Source organism: Coturnix japonica, chromosome 12 (assembly GCF_054131305.1).
Source record: "Coturnix japonica strain WE chromosome 12, WE-NBRP24, whole genome shotgun sequence".
In the NCBI taxonomy this organism is placed as follows: Eukaryota; Metazoa; Chordata; class Aves; order Galliformes; family Phasianidae; genus Coturnix; species Coturnix japonica.
Window position 1 is genome coordinate 19,594,645 of NC_140674.1, and position 21,470 is coordinate 19,616,114.

At 39.5% G+C, this 21,470-nt stretch overlaps 1 protein-coding gene across 50 annotated transcripts in view; it reads right to left on the reverse strand.

The window, feature by feature from the left end:
* Positions 1-21,470, reverse strand: part of LOC107318346 (uncharacterized) — a 183,110-nt gene that overhangs the window by 151,391 nt on the left and 10,249 nt on the right. For all 50 annotated transcript variants that reach the window (XR_014933382.1, XR_014933374.1, XR_014933380.1 and 47 more), the window contains exons 2-4: positions 18,060-18,194; positions 17,669-17,778; positions 16,395-16,499 (exon numbers count right to left, since the gene is read on the reverse strand). Coding sequence is in view for 2 of the 50 variants with exons in the window: in XM_085513310.1 (XP_085369436.1) it covers positions 16,395-16,499; positions 17,669-17,778; positions 18,060-18,194 (350 nt within the window). In the remaining 48 variants the exon portion in view is untranslated. The remainder of the gene's footprint in view (positions 1-16,394; positions 16,500-17,668; positions 17,779-18,059; positions 18,195-21,470) is intronic.

The window sequence follows — 21,470 nt, forward strand, 5'->3', positions numbered from 1 at the left end:
TCATGCAGAAAAAAACAAAACAAAACCCAACCCAACAAACCACAACATCTTAGGGGAAGAATAGAAAAAGAATTTTGAATGTTCTATTGCTAAGCAATAGCAAGTGAAAGTAATTATAAATGAGGATTTTCTTTCCTGTTAATCACATTCATTTCAATCTGTATGCATGCCGTGTAGAAGAGGATCAGGCAAGAGAAACAGGCAGAGAGCTGCACAGGTCAATTCAATTTATCTGGAAGTCTCAGTGGACATCCAAAATAGAGAAACCTTATGGAGGGTGAGTGTATCAGCCACACAGGTCTGAGGCTAAGTATATTTTAGTTCTAGGAAAAAAGATATGAAATGAAACGATGAAGCACAGAAGATGAATAGTACCCATTTGGATTCATTTTTTTTCAAACTGAAAGTGTGGGGTGAATGAAAATTAATACAAAACCAAACAAAACAAAAACCTTAGCAACAACAGCAACTAGATAGATAGATAGGTAGGTAGATAGAGAAATAAAGGAGAAATAAAGTGGTAGGACTGACCCTACTGCAGCTAAAAAAAAAGGGGACAAACATTTTGTAGTGAAGCTCCTCTGGAATAAGACCTAAGTCCCTGGGGCAGCTTCTCCAGTGAAATGAATTGCTTGAGATCTGGCTTACCATTAGCTTTGTTATTCTGTCTCTCAGATGGTTTTGCTTGAAGTGGGAGTTATTGCACTGCATCCTCTTGCTTAGATTTAAAGTTCTGAATCTGCTTCTCCATAGAAACTGGAATTCCAGTTATTCCAGTCCAATTATTCCATGCTCTCTTAGGTACATCCTTTTGAACAGATAAGCTAATTAACAAATTGTTTTGAACATTTTAATGAGCTAGTCTCCAGTTTCTTTAAGGATTAATCACAGCAGGGAAAACAGGGCTGCCCTGCTTTCTGTCTGGGTGCCATTTGGAGTAAGAAAGTCATGCTACATCTTCTCCCACCTACTGGGTACCACACCAAGCTGCCAGCCAGCCAGCTGCTCACCCACAGCACCACAGGGCTCTGCTCCACCTCCCAGCTTCAGCAAACAGAGGCACTCACCTGCACAGCTGCACCCCTGTGTAAGGTGTGCATTGCCTTTACATGCTGTTTTAATGTCATCACGTCCTTTTTATTTATTTATTGAGCCTGGGTGCTGCAGGTTCCCTGTTGGTATGTACACAGGCTTGTGGAACCAAAGTCCAAATAAGTGGTATTTGCAGCCAAATCTCAGCACTTTCCCCTGCAAACTCATCCCTCTCTGCAATAGGAAGCAGACATTTTCTCTCCTTACCTTACTTCCAAGGTCCCTAACAGCTCTATCCCATCAGTCAAGATGTCAGACTTCATTGCACATAGGACAGAAATGAAGGCAAGTGTCCATACTTGCATATTGTCCTATGTTGTCCCTCACCCTGTGGGACCACTCAGGGACACTACTCTCCCTGAACAAAACTGAAGCCCTGTCTGCCTTCAGAAACCTGACAGATTTGTTAGCTCAACCACTGGGTCACCAAACCACAAGATAAAACAATAAACAGTACAAACGAACAGGAAGATGCTGCAGTGTGCAAAGTCTTTCACCACTTGTCTCAATAACATTTATCTTTTTTCCCGAAAAGGTTCGAAGAACTGTAAAAACCAAAGCAGAAAACTGTCCTGTGACTTCCCTTTCTTATTCAGAGTTCCTACTTAGCATTTGTCAAATATTTCATTAGAAGATAAGCTCAGCGTTATTTCAGAAGCTGAGGAGTGGTTAATCAATTGACAACCTAAAGAGAAAGCTGGTAGTAACAAATGGAACCAGGAGCTGTGTTTCATGGTCCCATGAAATACATATCTCAGAAAAGCACCATTAATGATGTTTTCAGAAGCAGACTGTTCAATGGTGAGCAATGTAGGAATAAAAATAAAATGTAAGTGGGTATAAAGCCTGAAATACCTTCAACAAGTTTCAAATTTACAGATAAAAGAGAAGGAAAAAACAATAAGCATTGGAACAGAAGAGTTAAAAATAGAAATGTTTTAAAGTTTTACAGGAGATGGTCATTTACATAATGTTAGGAATAATCCCTATATCAAATAAACTACACACTGGACAACTTAAGAGCCATCAGTTTTTGTTGCATTTTTTTAATATACTGTGTCTACTCAAATCTATCTGAAAATGTAATTTATTTTGCCTAGGAAATGGACTGTAAGAAAGATCCCCTCTTTGAAATTCTGTAAGAAGCCCCATTCCAGGGAGAAAGGCTGAGTGAAAGAACTTCTGTGTCACATCTGTTAACAATTCCTCAAGTTGTTGTAGAAATGCAACTGCAGTGAGGCAGTATCTATAGACATGAGTCTTTTCATGTGCATCTTTGTAGGAACAGTCTGCTGAGGTTACCTAACAACAGAAGCGGCGTATCCAATTCCCTCCTTGCTAAGGCATTATAAAACCAGGACTCCACAGCAGAACAGTGTTTGCAAAAGCAGCTGCAGTGCTTTATTTACTGTGTGTGGATTTATAAAACATTGCTGTCTGGTTTCTTTAAGTAATTGTTGGCCACTGGAAGTACAATCAGTTCCTTAAAGAAGACACACAAAAGTTTTAGCTGGGGAAGTAAAATACTATAGGCAAAAACAGGCAGCAGCACTATCAAGATCTTGCAGCATAAGCTAAATTCATTTTTAATTTCAACAGGACAAATGACTGCTTCATAGGCTCCGTATTTAGTCAGGAGAATATTCCCTTTGACTTGCAGTAACAGCTGAACAGACAAATAAAAACTTGCTCAGGGTTAGCGCTCACTAATGAAGGTGCATGAGGTCTACTAAGGCAAAATACCAAGTTGGGCTGACAGCGTGAAAGCCTTAGACAAATACCTGTCATTCCCTGCTGTGGAAGAATGCCCCTGCTCAGAAATCCTCAAAAGGCACAGGAATCTCTGAGAAAATTCCACCACCCAAACCAAAATCTGTTACTACACATGAGCTGGACCATTTCAACACAATACAAAAGACGGAAAAGCCAAGCAAGGGGAGAGAAGAAAGCAAAAAAAAAAAGTGAGAGTTTCTCAATCAACCAGAGAGGAGCTAAGAATTCAGCTCTAAACAGCCCTGCAGTACAAGCACTTACTCCATCACTTTGGTTTTTTTGGTGAAGAGGAGAAATAGTAAAATGAAAAAATGTTTGAATCTGGCAAATCCCAGAGCAGCAGTTGAATGTAAATGAGGAGAAAAATGATGAAAAGTATGTTAACATCATTTTTCAATATATTGGAACAAAACAAAAGGTGGAAATTTAAACTCTACAGTCTGAACATTGTTTTGAGAAACTGAAACCAGAGAAATCTTGTTTTATTATGGGGAGGTGTCTCACTGAACTGCAACCCAGCCTCAATGGATTTGATAAGAAACTCCTAGAGTGTGCCTGTAGAAACACACACGTGTTTGTGTGCTGCACAAATGCATTTGCTAGAGAGAAGCGTGCTGTACTGAGATGAGTAGCTTCCAAAAACCACAAAGTGCTCCATTCAGAATTAATCATTTTTAAGACTGGAGGAGATTTTTTCTTGCTGTTTGTTTGTGAGCTTATTTTCTTGGCACTGAGAATTTTTACAGTATTCTTTGGAAAACACTGCTACAACTGTACTCTATTTAAAAATAAATAAATAACATTCTTTGGCCTCTTAACAATTTAAGTTATGATTACATCATGTGTTATGTCTGTGGCAGTTTATCAGATGGGATTTCTGCCAACCTCTGACTAGACCACTAGGAAGAGTGCAGACAGTGAGGCTGCACTGCTGTAGTCATCTTCTGGCCAAGGCATTTTCAGGCATTTAAAACCATTTCCTTGCTGGGACGACTTAAGCTGGGTCCTCATCCCAGCAAGATTGGTCTCAGTATGAAAACAGAGGACAACCTTTGCACACCTATTCAATTAAAGGTGTTGGTCTAATGTGTAATTTATTAAAAGTGCTCCATTCTGCAAGGAGAAAAAAGCAAACAGAAAGCCAACAAGAACCTGATGTTAGGGAAAGGCTTGCCCAGCATCTCCAAACACAAGTTGTGATGATTCTTATGTCTGAATCATTTAAGATTAGATCAGCAACTGCACATCTAGAGCTGGGAGATCTTTGAAGAAAGATATTAAAAAAAATTAAATGCTTTAGTTTCATTATGCTATTCAGAGGCTGCTCTTGCTTCTTCTCTTTGCCAAGGACCTGAACTCTAGATTAATCTCATAAATCATTTCCTCTTGTAAACACCTGAGCCATGGACCAGAACGGAAATTCACCCAGAGTTCCTCACACCTATTGTGGCATTCTCCAATTCTCTAATGAAAAGTTCTCAGACTCCAAGAGCAGCCTTTTATTTTCTTTAATGGCTATAGATTAATAAAGCAGATACAATCCAGAAAGGCTTCAAAAGAAGATGTTCATTGGATAAGAACTGTGTATATTTCAGTTCTGTCCAATAAGGAAAAAATTGTTTTCACTCATACATGACAAAATTTATGATGAACCTCTCTTGCAAACAATTCCTCACTGGAGCCTTAAAGTGTCTTGACAGCACGCCCATAACAATTACACATCCACACAGCTGACTGATGAGCATAATAGTCTGCTATCCCCATGTGTGTCACCAAGCCTTATTTAAACTCATTGCAGCTATAGAATTGCTCTGGAAATCTCATGGAATTTCTCTTACTTTACTTCCAGCAGTAGTGAGGTTTCCACTGTCATTTACCGCTTTGGCCTCCACACAAACATGGAATGCAGGTGTGCCAAAACCTAGATTAAGTGATGCTGGACCTGCACAACCAGCACAATGACTCAGTGAGAGGTGGGTCACACATACACGAGACCTCAAGCAAAAGTCAACCAGATTCTCTCACTTGTACCACGACCTACAAGCTGAGAATTTGACAATTTTTTCACAACAGGAAAATGCTCTTCCTTTTGAACACAAATTCTGCCTCAAAAACTTTTTCTGATTGGTTTTCAAGCCCTCCAGTTATACCTTCAGTTGTATGAGAGGAACTCAGACTGGCATTAGGACAATATTTACTGGTGCTTGGAAAAGCCTCTGCCCTTCCTACAATCTATTTGACTTCTAACACAAAAGGAATTTAGAGGAAGAAGTGACTTTTTAGTATATAAAAAGTAATGCCATAGGTTGCTATAGATTAAATCATGGTAACCTTGGAAACAGCATTTCTATGTCAATTAAAGTAATCAGGGCACTTCAGTTAATGGTGCCTAGATCTTGATGTCCAGGCTCATGCTGAAACATTAGCCCCAGTGGACTCTTGGCTGAGAAACAGCTCCTCTGAAGAAAGATTCTGCTTGCAATGTTACAAGGAGGAATTTTTCAGAATGGTAACTGGAGAGAGAGGTTAGCTCAAAGAGATGTCTTTGTACATATGCAGGGTGCACAGGGACTGGTTAGTACTAGTGAACTCATCTAGTACTTGGAGCATATTTTGTATGTATGCAAGTAAATCAATGTAAGCAAAGCAGAGGAAAACAATTTCTTTAGCTTTAAGATCTTTCAGTTAAAATAATAATAATAATAATCAACAGAAACCATCAGATCTACAGATCTAGGAAACCAATTCTCTCTTCTCTTCAGTATGTGTACAGGCATATATACATACACAACCCTACTCAAATTTACATGTTCACTGACAGACAACATCTATGCATGGCAGGACCACAAAAATCAAACAATAAGCATCTCAGGTGATCCTAAACTGGAACAGAATTACAAAATTACCACTTTATGACACATGAGGATAGAAAAAAATAATGAAGAGGAAGTGAATTTCAGAGAGGGTCTACAAGCAGCTTCTTCCAGAATCTTGGGAAGAGAAGAACTCATTTTTTTCTTAAACTTATTTTGAAAGCAACACAGGTGCCAATCAATCATTCAATTCAATGTCATTCATCTCCAGCTTTCTGCAGAGACACACACACATTTTCTGAAAAGGCATTCGCTAAAGCATATCTTTATAAGACCCCATTTCACCCTTACAAAACAAGGCATCAAAACACCAAACCAAAGGAAAAAACTCTGTTCTCTAAGAGAATATTGAAATGGATTTTATTCTTAAGAGGGACAGATATTTTGAAAAAATATTTGCTCATTTTTTATGTAAATTATTGTATGACAGAAACAGTGACTTTGAGCAGAAGTGGTTGCTCATTATGCAAATGGTAAACCACATCTAATATTTGTCCTTTCTACCTCTATCAAGAGGAGAGAAAACAGAGAAGGAATTAAGCAAAGTTTGTGAAAAAGCTGTCTAAATAATGGCCTGAAAAGATTATTATTGGCTCTTTCATTTGGCGCACACAATAGTGACAAAGGAAATGAAACGAGTCAGTCCAAGCAATTTTTTTATTTTTTTTTTTTTTTACATTAAACATCTACTTTAATACTTTTACAAAGCCTGGATGGTCCAAGCCTGCCAGGCTGAAAGACTAAAAATGACCTGGGTTGAGGCGGTGATGTTGTATTCTTAGATATTGTTATGGCACAAAGGAAAAAACAGCCCATGAAGGGCAGTCGCTGAGTCAGGACTGACATGTGCACTCACTGTCAGCAAAGGAAAAAAGATCAGAAAAATCCAAATCCAGAATTGGCTGCCATATCAGTTGTTTCAGCCCCTTTGAGATTTAAAAGTCATTTATGTGAGAAACCTGCAATGGAATATGGAATAACTCGATCAACAAGATTTAAAATGAGAAGCGTACAAGTCTGCAGTGGAACAGCCGCCAAGCTGGACTTGGGACAGCTTAATTCTACACAACTATTTTTCAGTTTAAAGACCATAGTAAGTGAAATCCTGAAATATTATACCTATAAAACAGTTTGGAAATATGCTGCAGCGCTCCATAAAAGCAGCAAAGGTGTTGCAAGTTTCAACTTGTAACTCATCACAGCTTGAATTCAGAAAACACGTTCTGGTCACCACAAAAATAAATAAAAATAAAAATAAAGAAGAGAAGGTTTTCTGTAATGATTTGTTCTTATAAAGCAATAACTCGTGAGCAAGAGCAAAACTACTCTCTGAACTTGAAAATAATCCCCAAAATGAAGTACTATTGTCTGTCCAACCCTATGCTGTGGTAAGTTTTCTCTCAGGCTGTTTGTGCAGGCCTCTGCAGTCTCAGCTCTCACCATCTCTAACATTCAGTACTCAGTTCACTTCAGACTACATACAAGATAAGTCATGAAACATAGGAGTGCCAAAAGAAAACCTGCACCGCCATTGAAACCATCACTTACATAAACAGTCCTTCAACCAGCGACACAGTGAGCAAACAGGGCTATTCAGTTCAGTAAGCATTACACACGTTTTCAAGAATATATCCTGTAGGGCACAGTGTTCCAAGCTGAGAAAAAATATTCAGGAGGCTTAAATATTGAGTTTCATTTTTCTTACCCAGTTATATCTTATATTCCATAGCATAAATGCAATATAGAGGGAATAGAAAAAGGGAGGGGTGGTGTGAGGGAAATCAATAAAAATCACACTTTTACACGCAGGTACATTCCATTCTGGGAGACACCAATGTAGAGAAAGGAGACAGAAGACAAATTGAAATATGAGTCCTGAAGTGCCCACTGGAGCAGACTTATTTTCCTCCCCCCATCATCACTCATTTTTTGTTATATATTAATAGGATTTATAGTATTTGCATGTGAAGTAAAGGATGTAGAACAGTAAGAGATCAGCGCTGCCTCCTCTGAATCCTGTCAGTTTTCCTGAGCTCCAAACAGTATGAGATTACCGTGAAAGAAAACAGATTCAGGTCAGCAACCCTGAACACAAAAGCTGTACTTGCAGAATGGGTGAGAGAAGCAATTGCCCATGAATTCTTGTTGAACCCAAAGCAATTAGATTTTACAAAAAAGGAAACAGAAATAAGTCTTCTGTAAAAAGGGTAGGACTGACACCTTTCCCTTCACTGCAATACTCTACAAGTGATGAACACTATCAGAATACCTCGAATAGCTTTAAAAAAAAAAAAAAAAGAAAATGGCATGTGGCCCTTAAACAAAGCTGACGTTATCCACTTTGGTTGTACTTGGAAGAGGTTATTAGAGAGCTGCTGAAGAAGGAGAAAACAATCTTGAAATAGCTTGAATGTGAAGTTTTAGTACAACTTCTGGCTTTAGAAGTAGTGAGGACAAGAGGAAAAGTGAACAAGGAAGAAAGGAAAGAAGGACGAGTGAGACAAGCAATAGCAATGACAGAATTTCAGAGAGCCATGGGAACGAGGGTTTCTATCTCCAGAGAGCATTTTATCTGCAGCCTCTTGTCCACTGCAGGAGAGGTGACAAAGCACAAGCAGCAAATACCTGCCCAGACAAATAAAAACCGTGCTCAGTAAGCAGCATATTCCTACATTTCAACTCTTTGTTGTTACTGAAAAGGAGAGAAGGGAACCCAAGAAAATGCCTAGGAATTGTTGTGTGGGATAGCTCTGAACCACACAATATAGAATGTGAGTGATTGTTGTTGCTTGGCATGCCCAGCAAAACGTACCTTAAAAACATGACTTATTTTCTGAGAACAGCGAGTTTCACATTAGTCAGAAAACTCCAAAATATTCCAAATTATTACTCATCTCAGCACTGAGAAGAGCATAGGAAGTCATCTCCAGAAAGATCTGTGATCAGTGATGCTAGAAAACAACAACAGGGAATGCCTGAAGTGAGGCTGAAAAGTTGTTCCACAGTTAAAGGCTCTACAAACCCAATAGTTTACTGCACAACTGTAATCCTTTTAGAGACAGCAGAAAACCCTTCTGAACATGGGGAAACCTAAGCACAAGCAGTTAATCTTACTGCACCAAGTTAAGTGTAAGACTAATGAAGAGACAGTTTTGCCTTTCTGACGAAAGAAATTTTAGACACAAATATTTCTTCAGATGTAAAAGGCACATCATGCTGAATGGTACCAACACAATTGGGTTTGAGACCAAGCCTAAGATCTGTAACAAATATAGAATTTCCATGTCATTTAGAAGTAGCTCTTGTTCCCATCTGAGTTGGGAATATTTCCAATTGCCTGTGGAGATAGTTATTTCTATGTTACCATTTTCCAACACTCAAATCAAATTTAAATTCTAGGAGAACTGGAAAGTATAAAAAAAAACCAAAAAAAACCCCAAAAAACATCATTTTTAACAGCCAAATTATACACACTGGAACAGGTTGGATGCCCGATCCCCAGAGGCATCCAAGGCCAGGCTGGATGTGGCTCTGGGCAGCCTGGTACTGCTTCCTTTTAAAACTATTTAAACAAGAGCTCATAACACAAGCCATGCTTAGCCCCAACTGCTCAGCTGTATGGAAGTCACTCGAATGCTCACATCACTGTACAATACATTTGGTGATGGGATTTTTTAGTGCTTGTTTGTGAATGGCTGCAGATTTGGAAAGAGAATAAAAAACAGCATACCTGACATACCTGAGCAAGTGCCAGAGAGACAAAAAACAAACCTCGCATTGCAACCTCCCCAGGGAAATCTTTGTTCATTTTAATACTTGTTCCATCAGCTGTCTCTGTGAATGACAAGGTTTTATCTCTAATGTGAATGGCTTTGAAGGCTACTTGCGTTATCCATTCTTCAGCAGCTGCTGCTGAAACCGCAGGGTTGCAGACTTATAATTAAATCCAGCTGCCACGACTGTGAGTTCAGTTATATCGAAGGGAGCAGCAGCGCTGAGTGGTTGCTGGCAAGATTCTGCCTCTGTTTCTAGACAATGTAATCAACTCTTTTTCCTCTTTTAGATGAAACAAACATTGGCACTGAAAAATGATGTTAAATGACTGTAAAATTGTATTTATTTACAAATTTCTATTGCAGTCACTTAAACCAAGAAAACAAGGTGGATGATTGCTCAGGACAGATAGCTCTTCCCTTGAAAACACTGGTAGGACACCCAAGGACAGGACACAAGACAGAAGGAGTTTCCTGCAGGGTACATATTAATTGATCTACTCTTAAGCCTTAAAAAACACAGACTGCAGAACACAGCAAATACCAGCATCCACTTTGAGAAGACTGCAGGTGAGGGATGGCAGACTGAACCACAGGGCTTCCTTTGAGGGCAAAATCATCTCCAAAGTCCAGTGTCCATGTCCTGCATCACTTATATGTAGTTCAGTCTTGACTGAATAGATGCAGATGTACTTTCAGAGGTATAGCTTTGTTGTAGTTTTTTGTTTTTTCGGGGATTTTTCTTTAAGTCAAATTGTTTGTATTCATATGTCAGCAAAAAGTTAACTGCCTAAATTTGACTTCCTCATTCACTGTCCTTTAAGTGCTGCTCAGGGAGGTCTCTGCTTTTGCAAAGAAATGCCTGAAAGCTTCTAAAAAACTCCAGGAAGAAATAACAGCAATTGGCAGAAACACTTCAGAACAACATCACCAAAGTAGTAAGCAAAACATTAATTCAAGCTTTGTTTGTAGGGAGTTACAATTTGTACCTTTTTGGAAACCTGCAGCAGCCCAGTCACTCCTGAGAACTGGTGAGAAAGCCCAACAGATGCTGGAATAAGGGTGAATTTGCTCTCAGGTGGTTATTCTTAGGTTCATTTACTTTTGACATCTGTTTGCTGTTCCCTCCTGCCTGCCACTCCACACTAATGGCAGCAAAGCCCAAGCACATCAGCAAGATGGGCTGATTATTACATCCTGTCATACCTAGGTGGGAGCCAGTTGTGATTTTGCTTTTACCATTCCCATTTTAAAGTGACAAAGCTTTTATCTCTGTAAGCTTTTTTTAGTGGCCTCTTTAAAGAGCTTTCTTTAAAAAAAAAAAAAAACAAAAAAACACCTGTAGAGGTTCCTATCTTCCCAATGCAGAAAGGTGTTCCCAAAGACTGCAAAGATGAAGGTGAGATGCATGCAAAGAGAGAAGTGAATGCAGGGAAAGGGCAAAGAAGGAGAACTAGAAAGGTTGAAGAAAGCCGTGCTTTTGCTTTTTAAATCCTTTATGAGGTCCTGCTCACAACTGGAATTAAATCTCTGAATCAACAGTTATCTGTCAATTGAACAGATAATGTCACTTTATCTTGCCCATAACTTTTCCTTGAGAGATTATGGATAGCTTGGACCTTCTGTGGCATTTTGTGCACTAAATTTGTCTTTTAAAAGCATCTGCACAGAACTTTTGACTCATTTCTCTCCTGTATTTCTAGTCAGCTCTGGCATTTTATATTTAGGTCTAACTTAACCTCTGTAAGAATTTGTGACTACATATGCATATAGTTTATCATCCAAACCACAATCTGTTTTAAGTATCAGGCCATCTATCAGTTGCCAGAGGAGAGAAGACAGATTAGAGAATAGGATGTTAACACAGAACCAAAAACAGAAGGCATTTACTCACTGTCATCAGACAACTTCCTATGAATCTACATGTAGGAACTGACATTGTATGTAGGAGATGGATCTTAAAAATGGGGGAAAAAATTAAAGTGGTGTTTTCTTTCCTATTTGATAATATTTAAAAGCAAATATGAGGTTTGTATGTGCCATATTAAGGCTTAGGTTTAAAAAAAAAAAAAGTACAAATTGGAATCAAAGATTTTCAAGACAATTAGGTCACTGATGAGCTGGAGGTCTCCAGCTCTTCACCAAGAGGAGAATCTGCTCAAAGGTTAAGTCAGAAGACTTCATGTCTCAAATGTCATTCAAGTTGGTAAATTAATTAGGGACTGAGAAAGCAAGATGGGTAGGAACAAGAAAAACACTAAGGCAAGATGAGATCAATTACTCCTAAGTAGCATAGGATATAGCAGGAAAAACAATCAATTCAGTTCACTAACTATAAATAGCTGCTCTGATTAATATACTAATTTTAAACACCAAAGGTATGTCAGCATACTTTCTGTTGCTAATACTTTAACTACATAAAACTGCCTGCAGCATATAGTTTTTAATGCTGTGCTTGTTCAAATTTGCACTAATAAAGCATAAATTAAAAGTATGCAGTAGAAAAAGCCAAACTGCATCCACCATTTTCCCCACACAGAAAAGCATTCTGAAATACTTAAACATATACAGCTAACACTGCTTCTCTCACCGTTAAGTAACAGCGACCACGTTAAGAGCCAAGCTCATATGACATCGCAAGGCAAGAGCTGCCTCTGTGCCTGGACTGCAGCATGAAACCAGTGAGAAACTGATCATCCCCATCCTTCAGTTCCAGTCAACTCCTTCCCTAGAAGGATTCTAAATAACCTCCACATAAGTAAAGGCAGCAAAGCACCAACAAAAGTTGCTTCCTTGTGCTGCTCCTCTCCCCTATGCTAACACAGCACAAAGGAAGTTTCAAGGTCTACCATGAACATGTGATGAAACACCTTGCTCACTGTGACTGTGCTTTAATAATAGTCATATTTAAATAAATTAACTACTTTGAAGGCTTTTGAAGCCTACATCTGCCTTGTAATCAACAGCACTGTGTTGATCAACACACAAAGTATTAATCCAACCTCAAAACCAGAAACATGATCTTGTTCTTGTGGGAAAGATGAACCTAAAGGCGTCATTGTGGGTGACACTGTGGGCAGTTTTAAGTTTGACTTTTACCTTTTTAAGGGATTTCAAAAAGAAGTTAAAATGAATAGTACAGTCATGGATATATATACACTGTGCTGTAAAGCTTATCCAGGTCTTCAGTCTCACAGAAGAAAATATGCATTTCTCCAAGAGACAAGTATTATGCAGGAAGAACATTCATCATGTAACTCCTAGAGACATTTACTAGAGAAAGAAAGAAGGACACATTCACCATGAAAAAGCATTCTTCAGTTGCAAGAAGGTCCATTAGGCTTTATACCACTTAATTCAATATTTATTAACAAACATTTTTGCTTTAATAGTTCTGTAATGCAAACTCTTACCCACCCACAGCAGGAGGTGCTCACAGTTGTTTACTAGAATCTTTATACAGTTCAATACCTTAATAGTGTGTGACCAAATTTAAGGAATAGATTGACAGCTAGTCAATGAACTGATAAATGTCCATCACATAAGCATTTCATTTTAGCTAACCGTGCACTGGATGTTCTGCCTTTATATACACATTCCAATGCTATTATCTCATGCTTAATTACTTAGGTCTCAAAGCACTTTACAAAGAAATGAACTATTATTATCAGCACTTCACATACAAAGAAATTGAGGCACGGCGGTATAATTTGCCAAAGTTATTGGATTCATATCCAAGGTCAGTGACAGGTGGAAAACAGCTCTTATCTCACACATCAGGCAAGCACTGCATTCATAGACCACACTGCTTCCCAAGCATGTCATATTTAGCAATTTACATTAGCTAGCGGAAAAGAAGTTTCCCCTGCATTACAGCAATTACTGCACTGTAAAATTGAAGCATCTGTACTTTGAGTCAGTAAGACACTGGAATATTCTATCTTGCATTCAGCCTTTCTCCAGTGATTAAGACAGAAAACCTCATTCTCTGAGGATCCTGCCTTGGTTCTTCCATGCCTATTTTTAAGCACCATCTGAAAATACTCATCTTCACAGAGATGCCCAGCTTTGGTCACCTTGCTTGTCACAGTAGCTTTTTGCAGTCTTTGTAAGGGAAGACTTTTGCTTTGGTCAAACCAACAAAGCATGTTCCTTTATTTTGTGCATTAATGTCAGAGGAGGAGGAGCTTCATCAAAGAGCAGTAAACCTTTTGTCATCAGATCTTGGTTTAAGTGTCAAAACTAATCCTTAATTTTTGCAATGGGCATTTTTATTTATACAAGGAGGGAAGATTATTTCTGTTTGCAGAATTTGGAATGCTCTCACTGGCTGCATATCCAAGAACAGCTTCCAAGGCTGAATTAAACAAGCTAAATCAAATTAACTCACTTCTAAGTCCAGCTCAGGTGGCTGAGATTACCAGGACAACTAGCAAATAACAATGAAATGAGCACTGAAGCAGATTTAATTCTTGGCACTGCGTTTTGTTAATTATTACAGGTCTTATGTCCCTTTTTCTGGGCTCAACAAAAATGAGAATCTCAACTTCTGAACAAGTAAAAAAAACACAGCTCATAAGTTTATAGTGTAATTGATATAAGTCTATTAATACAAGACAAATTGCAACAGACAAAGAGAGAGACAGCTCAATCTGTTACTGAATCCTTGTAATGGCTATATGAAGAGCTCAACCATTCCACTCATAAATCTTCCTACTAAGTTTTTATTGCTGCTTGTGTGGATAAAATAATAAAACTTGGAGGTGTACAAGAGATGCAGTAATGCATCTCTTCTAGTCACAATTACATGGAGTTTGTTACAGGAATCATAACCTTCTCAGCATCTAATCAGAAATAATGTTGTGCTACAGGCTGCTAAAACACCTCGAGAAGTCATTAGATTTGATTGTGACAATTGTGAATAATCACCTCTGCTTCACATTGCCATGATACATGGGGCCATCGTCAGTCATTCCCAATGATCTGCCACAAACTTTCTGTGGGACAGACCATGCAGAGCACATAACAGCTGGATCTCCAGGAAGATGACATACTTAATAACAAACATAGGTGCAAACATGAAACACAGAGAAGAACAGATTAGAAAGATCTTGAAATATGTTTCCACTGGTTCTTGTGGGTTTCTTTTGTTGTTGTTTAAATAACTCTTCTCTTTTTTTTTTTCTTTAACTTTCACTAACATTGTCTCTGTGGAACATATTGCCAAACATGGTGATCATGAAGGACACTTGCATATGCCAAACTTTTGAATCAGCTGTCAATGCTGAACAACAGAAGCAGAAAGTAGATGAGCAGAGGGGCTGGAGGGAGGAATATAATAGATGGGATACACATAACAACTTGGAACATGACCAAATGAGGGTGTTATGAGTTGCTAATGGGGCCTCCACTGTGAGGACACTGAGATGAGGCCATAGCACCAACAGTGGCCAATACCAGGGTTATCAGGAAGGATGCCATAGTGAAACACCATCGCAATTAACATTACCTAGATCATATTCAAAAACTGTAAGTTATGGTCTGACACTCATTTGTGCCACTGAACCCTCAGAGCCAAAGCTTTTGGTAGAAGAGATCACCTTTTCCTTCCTACACTTAACACATAGGACAACTATTTTTCAGTAAAGTTGAATATGTAGGAGGGAAGATAGAGGAGATTTAATGACCATTTAAAAAACAACGTACTACAGTTAGGTAACACAATCACATTAAACTCAGGCTACCTAAAATGGCAGTGCTCCAGCTTCAGGCAGGAAAATAAAATGCTGCTAGCTCCACAAACATTTCCTTTAGTTTTGTTTGCAACAAATATGATACAAGCCTCACAATCATCTGACTGGAGATGCCTGCAATGGTTAAAAAGCCTTACACTCTAAATTACCTTGCTTTTGTTAGGCAGGTGAAACGTCCATGATGTTCTTTCAGAAGAGAGGCTTTTCCCTTCAGAATTTAATTTATAAACTCACTCCTGCCAGGCTGCGATAGCAGCTACTTTATAAACCTGAAAATGATGACTGCTGAAATTCCATTCAAACCTTCGGAATCAATAGAAAGCAGACAAGCCACCAAGATAAAGTTCCACCCGACTGCAAAGAGCGAGGACTGCAGGATGCCTCACTTTGTTTCTGCAGTGTTCGCAGCCACCAACCTGTGAAATAGAGACTGCACAATCTCATTTCAGGCTGAAAATCTGATCTCTGCTATCCACGTGCTACAACCACATAATCTGCTGTTGGAAGTGCTCTAATGTTGTAGGTATTTCCAGACAACAGAAGGAAGACTCAAAAGTCTAGTGAGGACAGTTCAGAATCTGCTGAGAAATACTGCACTTGGTTAAAGCTTCTTATATAGGCTCCATAGAGATTCTAATCCTGCTTACCTTGAAGCAGCAGCTCTACAATAACAAAGCAATCTCCATTGGTGTCACACCAAGCTACATATAAACTTGGATATTTCTTCCCTGCCCATACAGAGAACCACAGCAGCATCACTGCTGGGGTCTGCTTAGCTGAAGTAACACTGCTTGAAGGCAGAGGTTGGCATCCTGCAGCCTGGTGTCAGAAGATTCATTCTGAAGGGCTCTGCACTCTATTCAAATGTTTGCTTACAAATGAATATTTGTTCTCTATGGCCAGGCTCCAGAAAACACAAACCTGTTGCAACATTTGCTGACTTCTCCAAGATGACTGAAAGAAAATTACCACCTGTCTGATACAAAAGAAACCCTTTATCCCAATCACAACAGCCAGCAATAACAAGGTATTTCTGTTTATAGTAAGTGTTCCTCTATATGCATTTTACTCAGACACAGAGCAACACTCTTCATCACAGATGCACTTGCAATAGTTGACATTTGACTCACCATATTGGCAGCGAGGACCCTGAAATCCTGCAGGACACTGGCACACGTGAGGTCCTTCTTCAGAACACTTTCCTCCATTGAAGCAAGTGTTGTCAGCACACAGCACTAGTACAGACAGAACAAAACAGAGCAGGCTTTGTTTGTTTTGTGCCAAGAATTCTCCAGAATTACCTATTCTTGTCATAGTCTGCTACAACAGGAATGTCCAAATAAAATGAAATTTGTTTAAAGTCATATATGTACCTGCATTCTATGTTTTTATAATGGTGACAGGATTCAATTTGATTTTAATAAAATTAAGTCTAAAGCAACACTGTTTCACCTGAAGACACTTCAAAGGTAGAAATCAATTTCATAGGACTCAAAGTATGTTGAAGGACTGAAGGGATGAACTGCTGAAGGGTAAATGCAGCACTGGGCAGGCAGGCAACATCAGGGTATAGATGATGTTATGTTTGAGGAAATGAAGGTATTTTCCCTTTCTTTTGACTTAGGATATCATTCACTTAGAACAGGTTAAATCCCACCTCCTTGAGACAAATTTACTGAGAGTATCAAATATGAAAGAATACTTCAGCTGCATTTGTGCCTGAAGGAATCTGAAACAAGTCTCAACTGTTCTTTCAGAAGAAAATAATTCTGTACTGCCACCAGTGCTCAAATATGTCTCATTCCTTTATGCAAGATACTAATATACAGATTGTGAACATGCCTTTGACTTCTTACAACAGAAGAAGTGCACACTAAACATGCAGATTCATACTGATGCTAATAGGCTCTCAGGTGGTTGGATATTTTTTGTTGTTGCTTTAAAGAATAAAGAGGAAAAAAACCACAAAAGCAAGCTCTATGAATGCAGTCCTCAAGTTGGTACAAAGATTAAAAATACATAGGAACAGATGCTTGCTTTTAAACAGAAAACAACCACTGATGAAAGAGTAGCAAAACTAAACAGTGAGTGGATTGTTGTCTTCTACTGATGTCTTGTTAACAGTGGATAAAGTGCTTTCCAATCATTTAAACTTAATTCCACGTTTTAGAAGAATACCCAATTGTGCTTAAAAATTACTGATAGAAACAGGCTCTCATCAGTTGGAGAACCTCAGGGTGGAAAGTTAACTGCTGCTTCCTCTCCATTTATAGATTACCTCTGTATAATTAGAATTTCCAGTTACAAATAGCAAAAAAAAATCTTTCTAGAAAGAAAATGCAGAAAGGCCAAAGGATATGATCATCCCAGTCATTGTTCTGCCACAGTTTTGCTATCAACTTACTATGCAAGCAGCCAGGTTCGCTGTTGTGTTGAGCCCACCCAGGGCAGCACTTATAGACTGTCTGGTGCTCCATCCTGTACACCTGCTTGTACACAGTGTAGTAACCAGACCTTCAAAGAGAAACAGTTCAAGAGAACAAGTCAGCTTATTTACATCTCATCAGTAGCAAAGTACAAAATTGTGATTTAAAGCTAAGTCAAGAAGGCCATGAAGCAGCCAAAACACACAAGTCACATTCTCCACCCAGTAACAGACTTAAGGTCTCAACAGGATGTGATATGTTCATAACCAAGTTACATATATCCCAGGAGATTCCACAGACTGAACTCTCAAAGCACATAGAAACTGCTTTCAAATGTCAGTACCAGAATTCATTTATATCACTAATTACCTCCTCTCGTATCCCATGCACCACCTCCTCCCTGTGCAGCCCTGTTTCCACATCTTCACCATGCGGCTGAAGGCCTGAACACACGGCTGTTGGTGTCCCACCAACACCAGCTCCAACATGGGGCAGACATTTGGCCTTTGGGGAAAGAAAAAAAAAAAAAAAAAAAAATATATATATATATATATATATATATATATATATATATGTCACTTTATATTCTCTCCAATGCAGTATCTGATAATCTGGGAAGAACATGCATAAAGCTATGCCACCTGCAACAGTTAAGAGTTTGAAACACTACTAAAAATACCGTGGATCTGTGACTTTTTTTCCACCTTGAACCGATCACAAGAGCACAGCACCCATCAACACCTGACAAATCAGCCCAGGGAATTCAGCCTGGCAACTGTCACAGACCTGAACAGAACCAAGATTTCATTACTGTATTGGTTGCATAAGCCATGAGCAGGAACACAATCCTGGTAGCAATTTTTGCACAGGAGCTGGCCTCTGAACAGCTAGGCCAGCAAAATGTGATTGTACCTTGTTCCCAGAAAATGAGACTTGAAGTGCCTGAGTAGGATGTGACGGACGACTCAGCACTCTTTGCTGTCTGTAGATAACAATGGTCTTTCAGATGAGGCTCTGCTGACAAAGGATGGTGCCTCATAAGCAAAAAAGCTGATGGCTGAGGTGAGGGAGCCTGAAAGGCGCTTGAGGCCATCCATGCCTGTGCTGGAAGTGATGGGAGCTCCTTATGGAGCACACAGCAGCCACTATCAAGCTGACAGACCAGGGTGGAAACAGGAACTGACCTCTGCAGGGCAGCTACCAGATAGCCAGACTGAGCATAAATAATAGAAACAGATTCTGCCCACAGAGAACAGCGTGTAAACTGAACAAAACTTACAATGAAATTCAGGCTGCACGATTCAATGGGAGCTGCTCCATTGATTCAAGTGCAGATAAGATGTATCTAAGCAATTGTTGCGGGAAAAGGGCATTCTGTAAGAGCCCCTCTCTGCTACCGGTCTCCTCAGGGAAGCACATGAGATTTTTAAGAGAAAGCATAGTTGTTCCCTACTGATGATTCCAAAAACAGCAAGAGAAAATAAAAGTGTTGCTTTGTAGAATGGCATGTAATCCTCATCCTGCTTCCTAGCTCTGGGTACAAAAGGACCAAGGGTTTTGCAGAGATGCTGTCAGCCTTGCTCTAATTCTATTCCTGGCGTAAATTGGAAAGTTCTGAACAACAGAAAATAGTTCTGCATAGAGCATACAAAGTACAACTGAAGCTACAAAGCACTTTTTGGTGACTTTCAGTACAGTAGTCTCGGGTAGCAAAATTGAAATAAAGCTATTTCTGGAATAGCATGCAGACTGCTAATGTAGTAATTAAACCCCATCAGAACAGTGAGCTCTAGCCACTGAGCCTTTACAAATGTAAACCTCAATGATTAAAACACAGAGACAAAACCGTGAACTTTGTATATCTATTCTCATTTAGCATCTGTAAACACGTAGCAGGTGTGCCACACAGCTAGAAGGGCAGTTCTCCCAGAAACATCAGCCTGACCAGGGATCTCTAAAATTAAGAATACACGCTGTTAACCAACAAAGGCACGAATGTGAGGTTGTGATAGAATGGATAGAAAGCAGTTTGTTTTCACCATTAATACAATAAATAATAATATTTCTAGCCCAACGGCTGCTGGGCAGTTAGAGTTACCATTAGCTACACTGGATATTGGCAATATCTCTTTCAGGATTTACAGGGCTTTTTTTTTAACCTCAGGGGCCTAAAGTACTTTGCAGCCTCGTTATGTCTGAACACCACACAATGAAGCCTTTCTAATGAGAAGTCTTTCATCTGTAGGTCTTCAGGTGGCTTACCAACATCATTAAATTAAGCCTGTGCAGAACAGGAAAATCCTATAAGCAGGGTCATTTTTACCAATGAGTTAAATACTTGGAAAAAGCTTCCTGCCTAGATCAAAGCTGCTCTACAATAATAGTAGATGCATCAGCTGTGACTTTGGTTACCAAAAGAAGAGGAAGAAGCAGCCTCTGGCTCAGCTAATCAGCACTGGTTTTATTTGTTTTACCTTCAATAAAACAGACCAAGACTTGGTTGCCAAATCATAATCTTTATCATTCTAATGCATATCATCCTGCCAGTTTCTCTATAAGGAGGTCTACCAGAACTATGGCACACCTATGGTAAGCAACATGAGAACTGAAAAAGTGGGCACCACAAATGAACCATTCCTGCCCTCCCCATTTTAGTACTGCTGGATGGTATTTCCCCAAATGGCATGAAAAGCAGCAACCCATGCACAGCTATTGGAGAAGGTTCAACACTAAGGGGCTTACAGTCATGCAGAATACCTCAAATGAGAAAGCCAAGCAGGTCTCTGAAAGGTGCTGCTGATGGAAAATAAAAAGTAAAAGAAACAAACAACCAAATAGTTCCAGACAGAACAACCAGGGCATAGTTGTGGATGTGATTTCCATTATGAAATCTGAAGTAGCTGCAAGTCTCCATTACCCTAAATGACACTTTCAGTGAACCAACACACACACTATCTGTAATGCAACCATTCAAACAGACATCTTCAGAACTACATTTCAGATTTTCCCAAAATGAAAGCAGCACAATCTCCATCTCTTAAGCAACTGTTCTGCAGAATGTAATATATGCCTCCACACCACCGAGGAGCTCCCTGGAGACCACAGCTGCAGCAGTCAACCACAGCACACCAGACAATTCGCACCAGAACACAAAGATCCATCAGCCCCCAGGGTCTCTCCCCCAGCTTTCAAAAGTACTTTTTAGTCCTCTTCTTCACAGGAGACAGAATTCTAGTCAGCTCTGGGAATGGAAGCACATGGCTCTGCTGCTGACTAAGAGCAATGAGTTTGGTGACATGGAATTAAGGCACATCAGTCTGCCCACATCCCATCTGTAAGGTTCTTGGGTGAAGGTTTCTGTGGATGGACTGCATTATCCCTGGGTGGCTCCTTCAGATCCCTTCCCCACTGCCCCATGTATTTCTTCCTCCATGAAGAGATTGCAGTTAGATATTTGTTAGACTGTTCCATGCTTCCTATTCCTTGACCCTGCCAACACTGCAAGGCCAGACAGAAGGCATTAGCAGCGTAGTTTCAGGCTGCCTCGAACTACTCCCCAAACCACCCTTGCTCTGTTTCCATGTCACCTCCACTACTCAACAGCCCATGTGTGCCAGCTATTCCTTCCTCTCACATTACCTCAGCACTTAACGTATTTAACTTAAGTTCAAAGCAATTGTTCTTAGCCCATTCTTAGCACAGTCTGCTGTTTGTTTCACATCCAAAGCAGCTCTTTGTATGCCCAAAATCTTGCCTGCTTTCTTTTTCCATTACGTCAGT